The sequence below is a fragment of the Scylla paramamosain genome, chromosome 10 (assembly GCF_035594125.1).
Source record: "Scylla paramamosain isolate STU-SP2022 chromosome 10, ASM3559412v1, whole genome shotgun sequence".
In the NCBI taxonomy this organism is placed as follows: domain Eukaryota; kingdom Metazoa; phylum Arthropoda; class Malacostraca; order Decapoda; family Portunidae; genus Scylla; species Scylla paramamosain.
Window position 1 is genome coordinate 5,265,761 of NC_087160.1, and position 14,240 is coordinate 5,280,000.

Consider the following 14,240-nt stretch of genomic DNA (forward strand, 5'->3'; position numbering starts at 1 on the left):
GGAAGACTTCTTTAGCACTATTTCTATACTCCCAGGACTTTAATTTTGGAAATGTCGCATGTCAGAAGTGTACCCTCAGGAGGCGTCGAGACTGTGTTCACCCCATCCGACTATGGTGTGACTCACATTGCGGTGTCCGGATAGCTCCATCTATAAGGATTCATGACAAGGTCAGCAATATTCTCTGGAATCTTTTCTTTCTTTACTAAGATAGAAATACAAAAACTGTATACTTTTTTCTCAGTTGCGACACATCAAGTTTTGCTTAGGAAGTTACTGTACTTTTTACCACGATTGCGGGATGGGTAGAGGCATCCGCGGTCACCTCATCCCTCTTGCAGTACGACTCCTGCGACAACTCCAGCCAAGTGATGCCACACACCACCATTCGTAATTATTCAAGATAAGAGGTACAATACGCAAGATATTTTGTACATTCAATGTTTTTTTTCTTTTAATTCTAATTTTGATTTTATATATTCATTCAAGCAACTTTTTTGTATCCACCCACTTTGTCACGTTGAACAAACGCTGTAACTGGCAACTGTTCACCGTCACGGCCACGAACATAACCATAAGTAGAAGACGGGGCGATCACACAGCAGTAGTTTCGTGTTCGTACCTTCGCGATCACCATGGCCAAAGTGCTCTTCTTTCTGCTGTCAGCCGCTGCCCTGGCGCACGCTGCAAACATAAGGGACTGTGGTAAGTTGTCAAGTTTTGTACTGCAATGAGTATTCCATGCACAGACTAGGGTAAAGTTAATAAATTCAGTTTCAGGCTAATAGGGTCACACTAAGATAACGGTACTGCGGTCTGCCATACAAGGATACACTATGGTAACGGCTTAGCAGAATGAGCTGGTATTGTAGATTCTAAGTTTCTCTTCGAGTAGGAAATAAAACTCGGTCAAATAGTGATGTCCAGTCGTACCAGAAATTAGTTTATATTTCTAGCGCTTGTGGGAAAAAAGCTCGCGGTCCTACTCTATGAAAACAGGAAAAATGGTAACAGGAAGGGAAAAAAAAGTGCATCGAGGTGTGGGGGTAATGATTGTTCATGCACGAGCCGAGAGGAGCAAAGGGTATCGAACAGGATAGGTTATAGTGTGGTGCCCACGCTGAACAGTTCGAGGCGGTGTGGTCTGGTGTTGGTGTGTCAAGTAGGTCAAGGTCATTCACCAACATTGCTTACCAAAATAAATATAGTGCGCTCTGCAATTTACTTAATTTCTTAACGTTCTTCAAAATGTTAGCAGCAGATAAGGGAAGGAAAATTATCAGTGTGCAGACATGACCTGATAGGGAAGCGACACTCTTCTGCCCTCCATTGATTAAAACCTTGTTAAACGCGCACTGCCATCTACTCCACTTACAGAGTTTACTTAATACCTTAGCAGATAAGGAAAGAGAAGTTATCAGTGTCTGTTCTGATATATTTCGGAGGCGATTCTCTATTGCCCCTCCATTGTTATAATTATTTTCGGGCTTGAAGGTAATCATAAAAATAAGTAGATAAATAAATAAAATAATCATGAAAGTGAGGCTGGGCGGGAGGATGTGGTTATCCCATCCGAGCACCATGACGTTAGTAGGCCTCTGTAAACTCTTGAGTGCTGCGGCAGACTGGATAAGCTTCACTGATTACTGTAGACCCTCAGTCGTGATATGACCACCTAGAGTATAATGCATCTTAACAAGGTAACTGGAGGGGGAAAATGGCGATAGAGCTCCTCTTTTGCTGGAATCCGTGTCTGTCCATCGTTTATGAACCACGCTCAGAAATTCGTTCAGTACGGCACAACATTGGCTATCACACAAGCAGTGGGCTCTGGTTTACGACGCCTTCTGTGATCTGTGAGTTTGCTTGCTGCCATAAGCCACCCAAGGAAATTAATTTTGAGTGATAGGTGAATGTGTGCAGAGGCGGTGTGAGCGTCATGTAGTGTTTGTTTTGGCGGCGGGTGGCTGGGGGCGAGAAAACTTGTGGTGTGCCGAGTCAGCAGTGTAGGGTGAACGTGAATGATTTCCTGCTTTCACCGAACCGTTGCAGCTGACGGAGGTAATACACTGGCTAGCCACATCCATTCATCACTTTTAGTACGTATTGCTACACACGCAGAAGCATACGGACAGCTACTACTGTACATACATGCTACCAGCGCAGTGAGGAAGTGCTATCCGTAGTGCCACCACGGGGCGTGACGCGTGAGCTGCTATTAAATATTTTGCGTAATGTGTGTGTGTGTGTGTGCGCAATATATATATATATATATATATATATATATATATATATATATATATATATATATATATATATATATATATATATATATATATAATTTTCTTTAAAGGATAAAGGTGAATAGTCAAAGTGTGCAAGTACATGAGGGTTCAATTAACTCTGGTTAAGGATGTGGTGGCTGCACCGCCCACTACAGGGTGAAGATACACTCCGCTCGGCTGGTTAACCATACGTCCGTCAACGAGGTGCAGGGTGTATAGTGCTTGCCTCTGTACTCTTTGTTTGTCATACACAATGCGATTGTTGAGGCCAAGAGCATCACCATCTGTGTCCGTTTATATGAGACATGTAGGCGTAGAGGGGAGGATAATAGAGTTCTACCCATATATATATATATATATATATATATATATATATATATATATATATATATATATATATATATATATATATATATATATATATATATATATATATATATATATTATATATATATATATATATATATATATATAATTATTTGGTAATGGTGTAGTTATTCCAGTTCTTGAGTTGTCACTCATTACACAACTGAATGGTGTGTTACTCGAACAGTTTGGGAAGCTGGTTGGTAAAGTGGAACTTGTCCGATAACTTTTTTTTTTTTTTCTGTGTATTCAGTGACTTACCATATATATATATATATATTTTTTTTTTCTCCCTTCCTCACGAAAAAGTGTTAAGCACGTGTCACCCAGTTATTCTTACCTTCTCCCTCCTACCAAGGCAGTCCACCGCTCATCAGCGCACTGATCCCCGCAGTTCCAGTTTGCTTCGCTAGGCCCCGCCTCTGAGTCATCCCTCGCAACAGTATTGCGCATCCATCTCTCCACTACCACTCCACACTACTACCTGTTGTCACTATCTTTATTGGCCCAAGTTTCAGTACCGTAAGGCCTCACACGTTTCGCCCAAAGCACTGTTGCTCTTACTGTTGCAGAGTGGATTAACTCATTTCCCTCCACTCGTCAATGCGATAACAGCTACCTTCCATCGGACAAATTTCTTCAGTCGGTAAAAATTTATCAGCAAACAAAGGGAGGAAACCACTGAGCTAACACCAAAATCAAGGGATTTTCTCTTGTAAAGTATAATTTTCAAACCACTTTCCAGATCATTCATTTTCAAGTAAAGAGAGATGGATGACCCTCAGTTTCCTCACTTGTTTTACTTGACACACACACACACACACACACATCAGGTAACAGTGTGTCGCAACACTACGGGTATATAGGAACTGCGATGCTTTGCGGGCTGGCCTTGGTCAGAGTCAGTCAGTGCTAAGAGTTAAAACTCCAGGAAGCACACACTGATACGCTCAAGGCTACCATTCTTGCCCTCTCCCCTTACGAAAATAATAAAAACAGCATTAAACGAGATAATGGGTGCTTTAAGCTGCAGAGCAACTTATTCCTCCAGCGGCTAGGGAGTTTTAATTTTTAAACGCGTCACAGATCTGATCATACGGAGCCCGCCTGCATACGCCACGCCAAGTGTCGCGCCGCCGTGATGATTGCGGCGAGTGACATATTGCTATAAATGACTCTGTGTCTTCAATATGTGGATATTTATCTGCATTCTGATCATACTATCGTGTTCACGCGAGTTTTTCCTACTTAATGTAATAATGTATTTCAGCATTCAATGATTAACTTGAAAATAGTGAGCATAAGTAAAACGAACATTTTTTTTAACATCACAGTTCAACCCGTCGTAATACCATTTTCTTTTGTGTTTTGTCAAGTTTCTACAATACATCTTGATTCTTCAGGTAATGCTGAATCTTATGGCGTCAACCAAAACTGGCTATCCCGTATATGAAGTAGTTATGGCATATAATTTGCGCATTTTGCGCGCTCGAGCTGTAGTAATGAGGCGATAGTTACGCGAGTTTGCGAGGCAGAAACCTTGTCTCACATGCCGATAAGTCGAAATATGCAAAATACGGCAAAACGGTGTGTCTGACGAAGAAATGTCATAAAATAAGAAAGATGCGCTGCCAAAAGTTATCTCTGGTCAAGTGTTTCCGACACTGAAATCGCAATTTTTATTTGTGATGGATATCAAAAGGTGCTCCTGGCCATATCATCGTACCCTTCAGGGGCAAGACGGAATGATGAAGATATGCGGTAACAAAATCAGAACCCCCAGCGCGAGAGCGAGGCCGTAGGCAAGTTAGGAGGCCACTGTCGTACGCTAAGGCTCATCACCTTAACACTTGCCGCTCCCACAAAATACTACACTTCAGAGTTGCCGTAATATTCTTAAGTGGCCGAGAGAAAGTGGGCCGAAAAAGAACATTATGCTATTCTGTCATAAAGTTCTCATTTTTTCAACCCGTGTTCCCGTTATCACCTTCCCACACTTCTTGTCCGGTGTTTGAACATGACACGCACAACACTTGGCGAGGACACGCAGGAGTGGAAAGTAGGCACTAACAAATCTAGTTGGAGTCAACCATCTGCATGGCTGGCCCTCGTCACCTGTCAGTCACTATGCCGTGTGAGGCGCATCGAGGGATGGCACGGGAAGTGAATGGAGGTGAAGCAAAGAAGCGCTGGGACAGGTTTCCGGGTGCGCAGGGTGGACCCAACATGCACTACAATTACGGAAACTCTTGCTCCGTCATGGTGTGTATTTGGCTAACACCAACAGACAGAGGAGGCGTGTCCTAATGGGCTGTATGTGATGGGCGGCGGAGTGACGTGTGAGGGTAACATGTAAGAAACATTAACCGGATGTTTGAAGTTTCAAGTGGTTATTTGTTTATTTTATTTTTTTTTTATCCCTAACAAAGCAGATGTTTTTAACTATCATTATGGTTTTGTTTACCGTAGCAAGCAATGAAGTTTTGAACGAATCTAAAGTTTTGTTATTATTGTTATTTTATGTAGCATTTAGATCTGTTAAGGAATTGAGTCACGAACTAAATTATCATTTTGCTTTGGTTATCCTGTCTTTGAACGATACCATAAAAAAAAAAAACTAGTATCTTAAACTATTTTTCTACTGTTTAGTGTTTGCTTGTTTATTTAAGAGAAGTCATGCAAAAAAAAACACTGAGTGTTGCCCTTGAGAGCGTCAGCGAGGCGAGGCGTGTGAATGTGGGGAGTTGCGACATTCCTATTGACTGAATGTGAACCTTGCTCCCACGAGGAACAAAGCTGGTAATTGATAGCAGTGTTTCCATCCTTCTTCCTCTGCCAGCGTTATGTAAGCTTCCATGTCCGGGTCAATTGCGAAACGAACCTTGATATAGATAAAAATGCATTAACAGTTTGATAAGGAAAAAAGTCAAGGAAAAAGTACGAGTTCCTGGCCCTCTCGCATGACGCCAGAGAAAAAAAGGACGCTGGATGCTGCTTGTTAGCTCGTCGGTTTCCATAAATGAAGTGAACATGACAGTATCTTACCACACGATGAATGGAGCTTGAGTATTATGGGATACTCATTCCACTTCGTCCACTTGTCATCCATTCTGTTTTATTTGTATTTATTTATTTATTTATTTACTTGTTTATTATTTTGTTGTATTTCATTTTGTTTATTTTGCTTCCCACTTCTCTCGTTCACCTTGCCCCAGTTTGCTTTCCACGTGCCTACCTCGGCCTGCACTATTGTGATTCACCGGCCAGAAGGCATCAGGCGTGAGCGGAATGAACACAAACAAAAGACATTTCTCATAATCAGCGACATGCAAGATTGCGGCGGGCTGTCTTGCAAACTTGACTTCTCTGCGACTTTATTGCAATCAAATCGTATACTTGAACTAGCTTTGTTTGGTGCTTGTAAAGATGATGATGGATGTTGAAAATAAAAGGGTTAAAGGGTAACAGAAGAGGCGAATGCGAAGAAACAAGGTGAGGTCTTGGAATGGGGAAGAATGATAGAGAAACAGTCTTAATTTTGTCTCTTTTAGGCTACAGGACTATTTAAAAGACTGTTGTAGCTTATTTTTTCTTTTCTTTTCTTTTATTTTCTTTTATTTCTTTTATTTATTTTATTTATTTTTTTGTAGGTAGTCATGGGAAAATTGTCTTACATTGAAAGGACTAAGAAGAAATTCAGGGATGGGGGTAGAGGTTCATTGGGTCGCTGGGCGTGGTGGTGGTGGTGGTGGTGGTGGTGGTGAGAAACTTCATGGCTACGTGTGCACGTTAGTCACCGCCCCAACTCGTGCTGAATCCCGCCCTCAGCAAACACGTAGCGCAAGGCAAAGACGACAGAGCATAATTTTGTATTTCATCATCGTTCTGTTTGCCAGCTCCCCCTCCACATTCTCTCTCTCTCTCTCTCTCTCTCTCTCTCTCTCTCTCTCTCTCTCTCTCTCTCTCTCTCTCCTCTCTCTCTCTCTCTCTCTCTCTCTCTCTCTCTCTCTCTCTCTCTCTCTCTCTCTCTCTCTAAGACTACCTCAGCGCGATATTCTTGCATATATTTCTAGGCTTCTCTGACGCCATGTAATTGCAGGCGTCACTCCTCATGGCTATGTTCTATAAATATGAGTGTCGTATCAGTTGCGTGAACGTTTCCCCAACTCGTCTTTATTTCGTTCATAACCCTCTTTGACATTTACTCTTTGTCTCCTCACGTACGTAATCACAGTTTTTGACTGTAGAGGTTTTTCTACAAAGTTTTTTTTTTTTTTTTTTTTTTTTTGAGACTTGCTTAACTTCACTATTGGCGTAAGTTGCAAGGAGACTCCCGATGCAGCCGATGATAAATTTGTCAGTTGCGATACGTAGTCATCCCTTCTTAATTTCTGTGAAGGTTAAATATCATATTGCCTTTGTTACTAGCTGGACTGCGTAGTTAGTTATATGTCTCGTTTTGTGTGTCATTTCCTCAGGAAACATGTATGCTGTCCATCTCCATGCAAAAATATGGTGTCTAAATACGAACTGAACATAATTTACGGCCCGATGCTTTCATTACATTACCTTTTAGGCTGCTACCGTGTGCATAAGAGACGGGCGGGGCCTTGAGTCACTATCACTTCCAGCTCCAATACTCGTATTGCCTTTTTTCCACGACCAGTGAGTGCGCCGTGCCAGGTTTTCTAATCACCTCTGCTCACAATATTTAATTTGGCATTGACCTACTAGTCAGTTATAAAAATCTCTTCATAGTTCCACTCACGGGCAAGAGGCAAAACAAGGTCCAGCAAGCCACTCTCCCCAACCCTTCACCCCCCCTCCCTGCATGAACACACTGGTGGCGCGGGTAGGGTATAATGTTCCCACGGAGGCCTTGACATGTGTGCTTTTAGTAATAGCATTGAATTTCATGTGGAAATCCAGAAACATATTGTATTTCTAGCTCAAGCGGCGACACTAATATTGTATAAATAGTTTTTTCTTTGTGTGTGTGTGTGTGTGTGTGTGTGTGTGTGTGTGTGTGTGTGTGTGTGTGTGTGTGTGTGTGTTAGTCGACTGAATTTAATGTTAGCAATTGCAAAAGTACTGTCCAGCATTCCCACACGTGGGTTAGGAACATGATTATGACATTGATAACACCAACTTATGGTGTGATGATATAATTTTCAGATTTGAATGTACGAAATAATGTCTGTTGTTAGATGCAAATGAAGCTTAGAGGATTGTGAAGGAATCCTTAACTTCTCATCCTCTCAATCTTATGAAGCTTGGAGGACTGTAAAAGAATCTGTAACTTCGTCTCACTCATAAAACCTTAAACCCGTCCCAGGATAGGCTTTTAAGTTCTGTTCGACTGACTTGAATAAGTTACTTTTAGGCAGTCGGGCATTTAGTATCGGGCATGCTAAGACGTAGTGCATGAGGTTATCTGCATATCGCCTTCAGCGGAGTGGCTTAGCGCGCCGGCAACTGTGATCTCAAGTTGATCCCTGGAAAGTGAAGTAACTCCTGGCGAGACTAGCGTGACGCTGGTCTTGATTCCACCTCCTTTTGCAAGAGAAGTGGCTCGAGGCGTGTCCGTGTGCGTAACATAATGTTTCAGGAAGAAGGGGAAGGGAACTGGAGAGACCAGGAGGGAAACGGCTTCGACCTTTTTTTTTTTTTTTTTTAATGATAATTTTTCTCAGTTACCACATTCTTAGACGTACATTTGTGTAAGACTGTTTTATCTCTCAAGCTACTTTTTAATCATTATTATTTTTTTTCCCAGTCGTGAGCAAAAACCCACACTGTTAATTCATGGAAAGGATATCGTATTCTAGTGTTCTGGGACTTTCTACTTTCCTCCACGTACTCTCACTCCTATTTTCTCTCGTCATAATGCAGTAATAATTACTTAACTACTGTCTTCGCTTTTACGTCTCTTTCAATGGTAAAGTCAGGAATTTTCTGAATCCTGTTTTCCATTTTCCCATAACGAGTATCGGCACTTCTGGAACGAAAGTGGCCAACTCAGTTGAAACCTTTTTCCTGTTTTCTTCCTGGGCAGTGGTAGAAAGTGGTGTGTGTGTGTGTGTGTGTGTATAATCCTTGGCCGATTAAAAAAGACCGGATAAAGAAAGAAATACATATTGGTTGCAAGTAAAAAAAAAATAAATAAATAATAATAATAATAATAATAATAATAATAATAATAATAATAATAATAGATAAATAAACGCATCAATTCTCGTATCTGAAGTTCGATACCCAAGATACGAAGGAAATGTAAGATTAAATAAATAAATAAATAAACAAATAATAAAAGTGAATGAATGAGTAAATAAAACGTTATTTTTTTTCTCCACGAGTGACTAGGTTTACATCAGGACTGACTGAGATAACCATAGCGAAATCACATCCAAGTTTCATCAGGTACTTATTGGCCTGATCCGAACTCACACAAGGCTCCTACAATGTGCTGACAGACTGGGACGGACCAGGATCCAGCGGACAATGATCATGGCGTGCAATTGACTTATTTTTGTAAGAGAGGCTCTGGCTAAGGAGAACAAAAGAACATCAATACATAACTTACTATAAAAAAAAAGAAGAAAAAGATACATAATAGTCTTTTTAGAAACAAAAATCCATGAGAGGTAGTGAAGAAGACGGTCTATTGCTCCACGATTACGTAACATTACAAAATCCGGTACAGCGAGTACTGAGCAGCAGTGAGCAGGCCCGACGCGCCCGCGTCCGCACCCGCTCAAGGGCAGGAGATGAGCTGGACACGCGTGCACCTTCACACAGATACATAAATCTACACCACCTCGCTGTTAATACCGGCTGACCTAAAGTTACTGCAAGGACTGCTGGTTTTCTAAGATTTTCTCTCTCTCTCTCTCTCTCTCTCTCTCTCTCTCTCTCTCTCTCTCTCTCTCTCTCTCTCTCTCTCTCTCTCTCTCTCTCTGACAGTATTAGCATTTCGTTAGGTTGCGTAACTAGTAATATTTCAGAGGGATTATCAACCTTTTTTTTGAGGACACTGGTTTAGGCCAACAAAAAGTGCGAAAAAAATTTTATATATATATATATATATATATATATATATATATATATATATATATATATATATATATATATATATATATATATATATATATATATATATATATATATATATATATATATATATATATATATATATATATATATATATATATATATATATATATATATATAAAGGCCTACTGAGGTACCAGTCCCAAAAGAAAGGTCAAAAGGGTCGTCTAATATTGGAGGATAAGTAGCTACTGCTTTTATCATTTTATAATTCGTCTTTTCCGCACGTTAGTACGACGTGATTTCTACAAATAGTAACCTATATGTTGTTGGTCCATGGAATCCGGATTCAATGTTAACCTTGAGGTGTTCATAATTTTACTGAAGGTGTTTATGTGTTTCCTGTTTTCGTGTCATTGAATTTTTTTTTTTTTTTTACCGTGAAAGTTTAACGCGTCTTAGCTGTTGTTATTGTTACTACTACTACTACTACTACTACTACTACTACTACTTATATTTAAGCGTCATCTATAAGAGCCTTCGTCATTCAAAAAGGAGCAGGGAGTTAGATTGGCTCTCGATGCCTTCATTATTGGGTCTGAAAGCAGAAGCAGACGTTTAGCCACGTTCCATGTGTTCTGTGTGGTAAACCTGTCAGTTATGTGAGAAAATTCATGTTAGAATTGTTATTATTTATTTATTTTTCGGCTACTGATGGTGAAGGAGTCGGCCGTCGAGCACGCAGTATTCTCAGCTTCCTTGGCAAAATAGAACATTATAGAGAGGTGCAGTGATGATGTTGCTTGTGAGAGTCAAGTTAAAAGGTTCTGTGAACAAATGCTCGCTTCGGAACGTGATTCTACAAGTTTCATAAAAAGGTTCTTGGCTGACCAGCAGAGCCTTGATTATGATTTGCGTATACGAGTACAGTTCACAACAAAATACTCTTTCTGTACTTTATAGTGAGCTGTATCTGCATTAACTAATTATTTATTTATGCCAGAACCAAATCTCTGTAACATTTTAAAGACAGATCACCAGAAGCCTCGATTGACCGCCACTTAAATGAGTCAGTCTCACAGACACGATGATGAATGTAGGTTTTGAAACAGACACAACAATCTTCCTGCGACTCGGCCCATACAGGCAGAAAGAAACCTTGTCAAACTCCTAGTGAAGGGAGAACGGTATGAGTGTAGACAAGCTAGCCACTACGACCAGTGTTTGAAATGGGATCGTTATCTGCTGGCAGGACGTGAAAGAGTGCAGCAGGGAAGTCTATGGCGTGGCGCGGAGAGAGAGAGAGAGAGAGAGAGAGAGAGAGAGAGAGAGAGAGAGAGAGAGAGAGAGAGAGAGTGTGTAATTTACATGTACTAAAATGAAGAATAACAATTTTTCAATTAAATACTTGTGTTAATTTCATTACAGGAAGTAAAGATGCTACAGTGGACTTAGCTGATATCGTTGTGACCGGATGCACCAGTTCTTCAGCGCCTTGTGTTTTCGAGAAAGGAAAACTTGCCAGCATCTCACTGCCTTTCACACCTAGTAAGTAACTTTGACAAGTCTCTTCACTAGTGTATTGTGCTTGTTTGGTACATATAACGTCATCTGTAAAAAAAAAAAAATCTAAACAAATTTAACGGATTTTAACCAGTGAATTTGTTTTTAGAATTCCAGACAAAACGTGTGAAAGCTCAGGTGCATGGAATTGTCCATGGTGTGCCGCTACCATTCACGCTACAAAACCCAAATGGCTGCGTGAATTCAGGCCTGCAGTGTCCCCTGAATGCTGGTGAGAAGTACACCTATACAGCCAGCCTGCCAGTTCGTACTTTATACCCATCGGTAAGTCCACACTATGAGAGAGAGAGAGAGAGAGAGAGAGAGAGAGAGAGAGAGAGAGAGAGAGAGAGAGAGAGAGAGAGAGAGAGAGAGAGAGAGAGAGAGACTGACTGTAGTATAGTAAGGCATATTTCTATTATGCATTCTATTAAATGGAAAGAGGAAATACACATTTACATATATCAAGACAAACATAATGAGGATACATACGTAAAAATGTGCAAGGGGCTAAAAAGCAGAGGGGAAGCATGTAGTTGCCAAATTTTGTAAGGTATGAAAATTGTGTTAGGAGAGAGAGAGAGAGAGAGAGTTACTGAGTTGAGGTAAATAGCTTTTAATTTTTATTTATTTTTTCTAATAACATTTTTCAACTTGTTTACAGCTTATACTGGATGTAAAGTGGGAGCTTCTGGATGAAAATAGAAAAGCACTGGTTTGCATCTTGATTCCAGTACAACTGAAGTAGACAGCTTCAGGTGTTTTAATTTATGCATGTATTCTACATTATTTTTTTTTAATATGAATATTTGATTGATGACATCTTACCTTGAATATCATATTCTATAAGTAGTTTATCTGTGTATCTGAAGTTCTATTATGGATTCAGTACCACTATGGTTTTATTACCACAATGTTCAGTCAAACTATTTATTTGGGAATATGTATATTTATTAGTTAAATAAACATTGTTCAATTAATTTATTATGTTTTCAAAGAAAAATGTAGATGGACCTGAGTATGTAAATGCATTGTCATGTTACTATTAATGAAAAGTGAAGTGTCCATTAGGGGTATAAATGGTATGAATTTGCCTCAAGATGGTATTTCTAAAAGTTGCATGCTTAGTTATCTGCATTAAATTTTGTATGTATTTATACATGAATTTGTTAACTTTACACCATAATTATGATATTGGGTGGACACTGCTTATTAAAGTGAAGTGGTTATTCATAAGAATTGTTTCCATTATCAAAACTTGAAGGTATCAACACTGCCTTCACAGCTCATGCATCTTCTACATTGTTAAAGAGGCTTTATTGTTTAAACATTTAGTTAAATATCAATTTAAATACATGTATCCAGTTAATACAACTGACCATTTAATTAAAATATAGTTACCATGCCCTAGGTTATATTACTGAAGTATATGAAGATCACCTTGAAATAAACCAAGTTTTTGCATTAATACAAGGAAAAAATAAAGAAGTAAAGCAAGTTTGTTATGATACATTTTCCTTGGCATGCTAGTGAAAGAAAGCTTTCCAGTCTGGCAGTGACAATGATATGTGGTAGTACAGGTCTTTGCTCTCACATACACATACTTGATGTGTATGTGGTTATGCCGATTATATATTTTTTTATTAATACTTCTTGAATGTATGTACAATACTGATTATTTTCCCACAATCAAGTGACTGAAGATCACCCACAAGCTCCCATCAATTGTTCTCACCTGAAGAGTGCATCAAGGAGAACTGGAGGTATGGCACAAGCCTCTACTTGAAAATCTTGCCTCCTTCACCACAATTTGATTGACTCTCCAAGACTCTGAGAAGCATGCCTATATGTAGGCCAGTGACTTGCAGCTGTGCACCTTGACTATCACAAAAGTGTGCTGTCTAGTTTTCCTAGATAGGTATGTATTCTTAAACTTGTGCCTTTTAGTAGGCCTACAGGATTAGTGCACCACCTGAGTCCAAGATATATTTTTGATGCACCAATAGGCAACAAAGTTTGAGAATCACTGCTATATACATGTATGCTAAGCATAAATGGAACATATTCAATTCATTTTAGACAAAATACACCAACCTTTTGTAATATATATATATATATATATATATATATATATATATATATATATATATATAATATATATATATATATATATATATATATATATATATATATGCTAAGGGATTAGGTTGAAGCATAGATGTCTTAACATCTAGTTATGTACATAGATTGTTTTACTATAGGCGCACACACACCATTGATTACATGTCAACTAATGGTCCTGCATCTTCTTTGGTCAAGGCAAAATTACAAAAGGATGCTATATTTTGTCTAAAATTGATTGAATATATTCTATTTATGCCTAACATATAATGGTCTATAGCAGTGGTTCTTAAACTTTGTTGCTTGGTAAGGCATAAAAAATTGGGACACAATGAGGGCACACGCTCCTTTCCCTGTTCTGTTGCATCTCTCTCCCAAAAAATCACCACAATACTTCTTCCCACATCTTGTCTTGTACCATAATGTGTTCTGAGACGTCTCTGCCAGTTTTTCTCACCCCACCCAACCCAGCTAACTCTGTACAAGGGCCTTGTCTGCCCATGTATGGAGTATGCTTCACATGTGTAGAGGGGGGTTCAACTCATACCACTTTTCTAGACAGGGTGGAATCAAAAGCTTTTTGTCTCATCAACTCCTCTCTAACTGACTGTCTTCAACCTCTTTCTCATCACCACAATGCTGCATCTCTAGCTATCTTCCACTATTTTCATGCCAACTGCTCTTTTAATCTTGCTAACTGCATGCCTCCCCTTCTCCCACGGGCCTCACTGCACAAGACTTTCTTCTTTCATCCTATTCTGTCCATCTCTCTAATGCAAGAGTTAACCAGTATTCTCAATCATTCATCCCTTTCTCTGGTAAACTCTGTAACTCCCTGCCTGCTTCTTTATTTCC

At 39.5% G+C, this 14,240-nt stretch overlaps 1 protein-coding gene across 1 annotated transcript; it reads left to right on the forward strand.

Moving 5' to 3' along the window:
• The first annotated feature begins 563 nt into the window (after positions 1-563).
• LOC135104146 (NPC intracellular cholesterol transporter 2-like) lies at positions 564-12,762 on the forward strand. The gene is made up of 4 exons (XM_064011194.1): positions 564-705; positions 11,130-11,249; positions 11,374-11,549; positions 11,929-12,762. Exons 1-4 carry the CDS (start codon positions 636-638, stop codon positions 12,010-12,012), a joined length of 450 nt encoding a protein of 149 aa, XP_063867264.1. The 5' UTR covers positions 564-635; the 3' UTR covers positions 12,013-12,762.
• The last annotated feature ends 1,478 nt before the right edge of the window (positions 12,763-14,240 follow it).

What these genes read in the sequence shown, in the direction of transcription:
- LOC135104146 (XM_064011194.1), top strand. Translation starts at nt 636, where the DNA reads ATGGCCAAAGTGCTCTTCTTTCTGCTGTCAGCCGCTGCCCTGGCGCAC. An exon ending in TGCAAACATAAGGGACTGTG is followed by an intron (nt 706 to 11,129) that starts GTAAGTTGTCAA and finishes ATTTCATTACAG; the next exon opens with GAAGTAAAGATGCTACAGTG. An exon ending in TTCGTACTTTATACCCATCG is followed by an intron (nt 11,550 to 11,928) that starts GTAAGTCCACAC and finishes ACTTGTTTACAG; the next exon opens with CTTATACTGGATGTAAAGTG.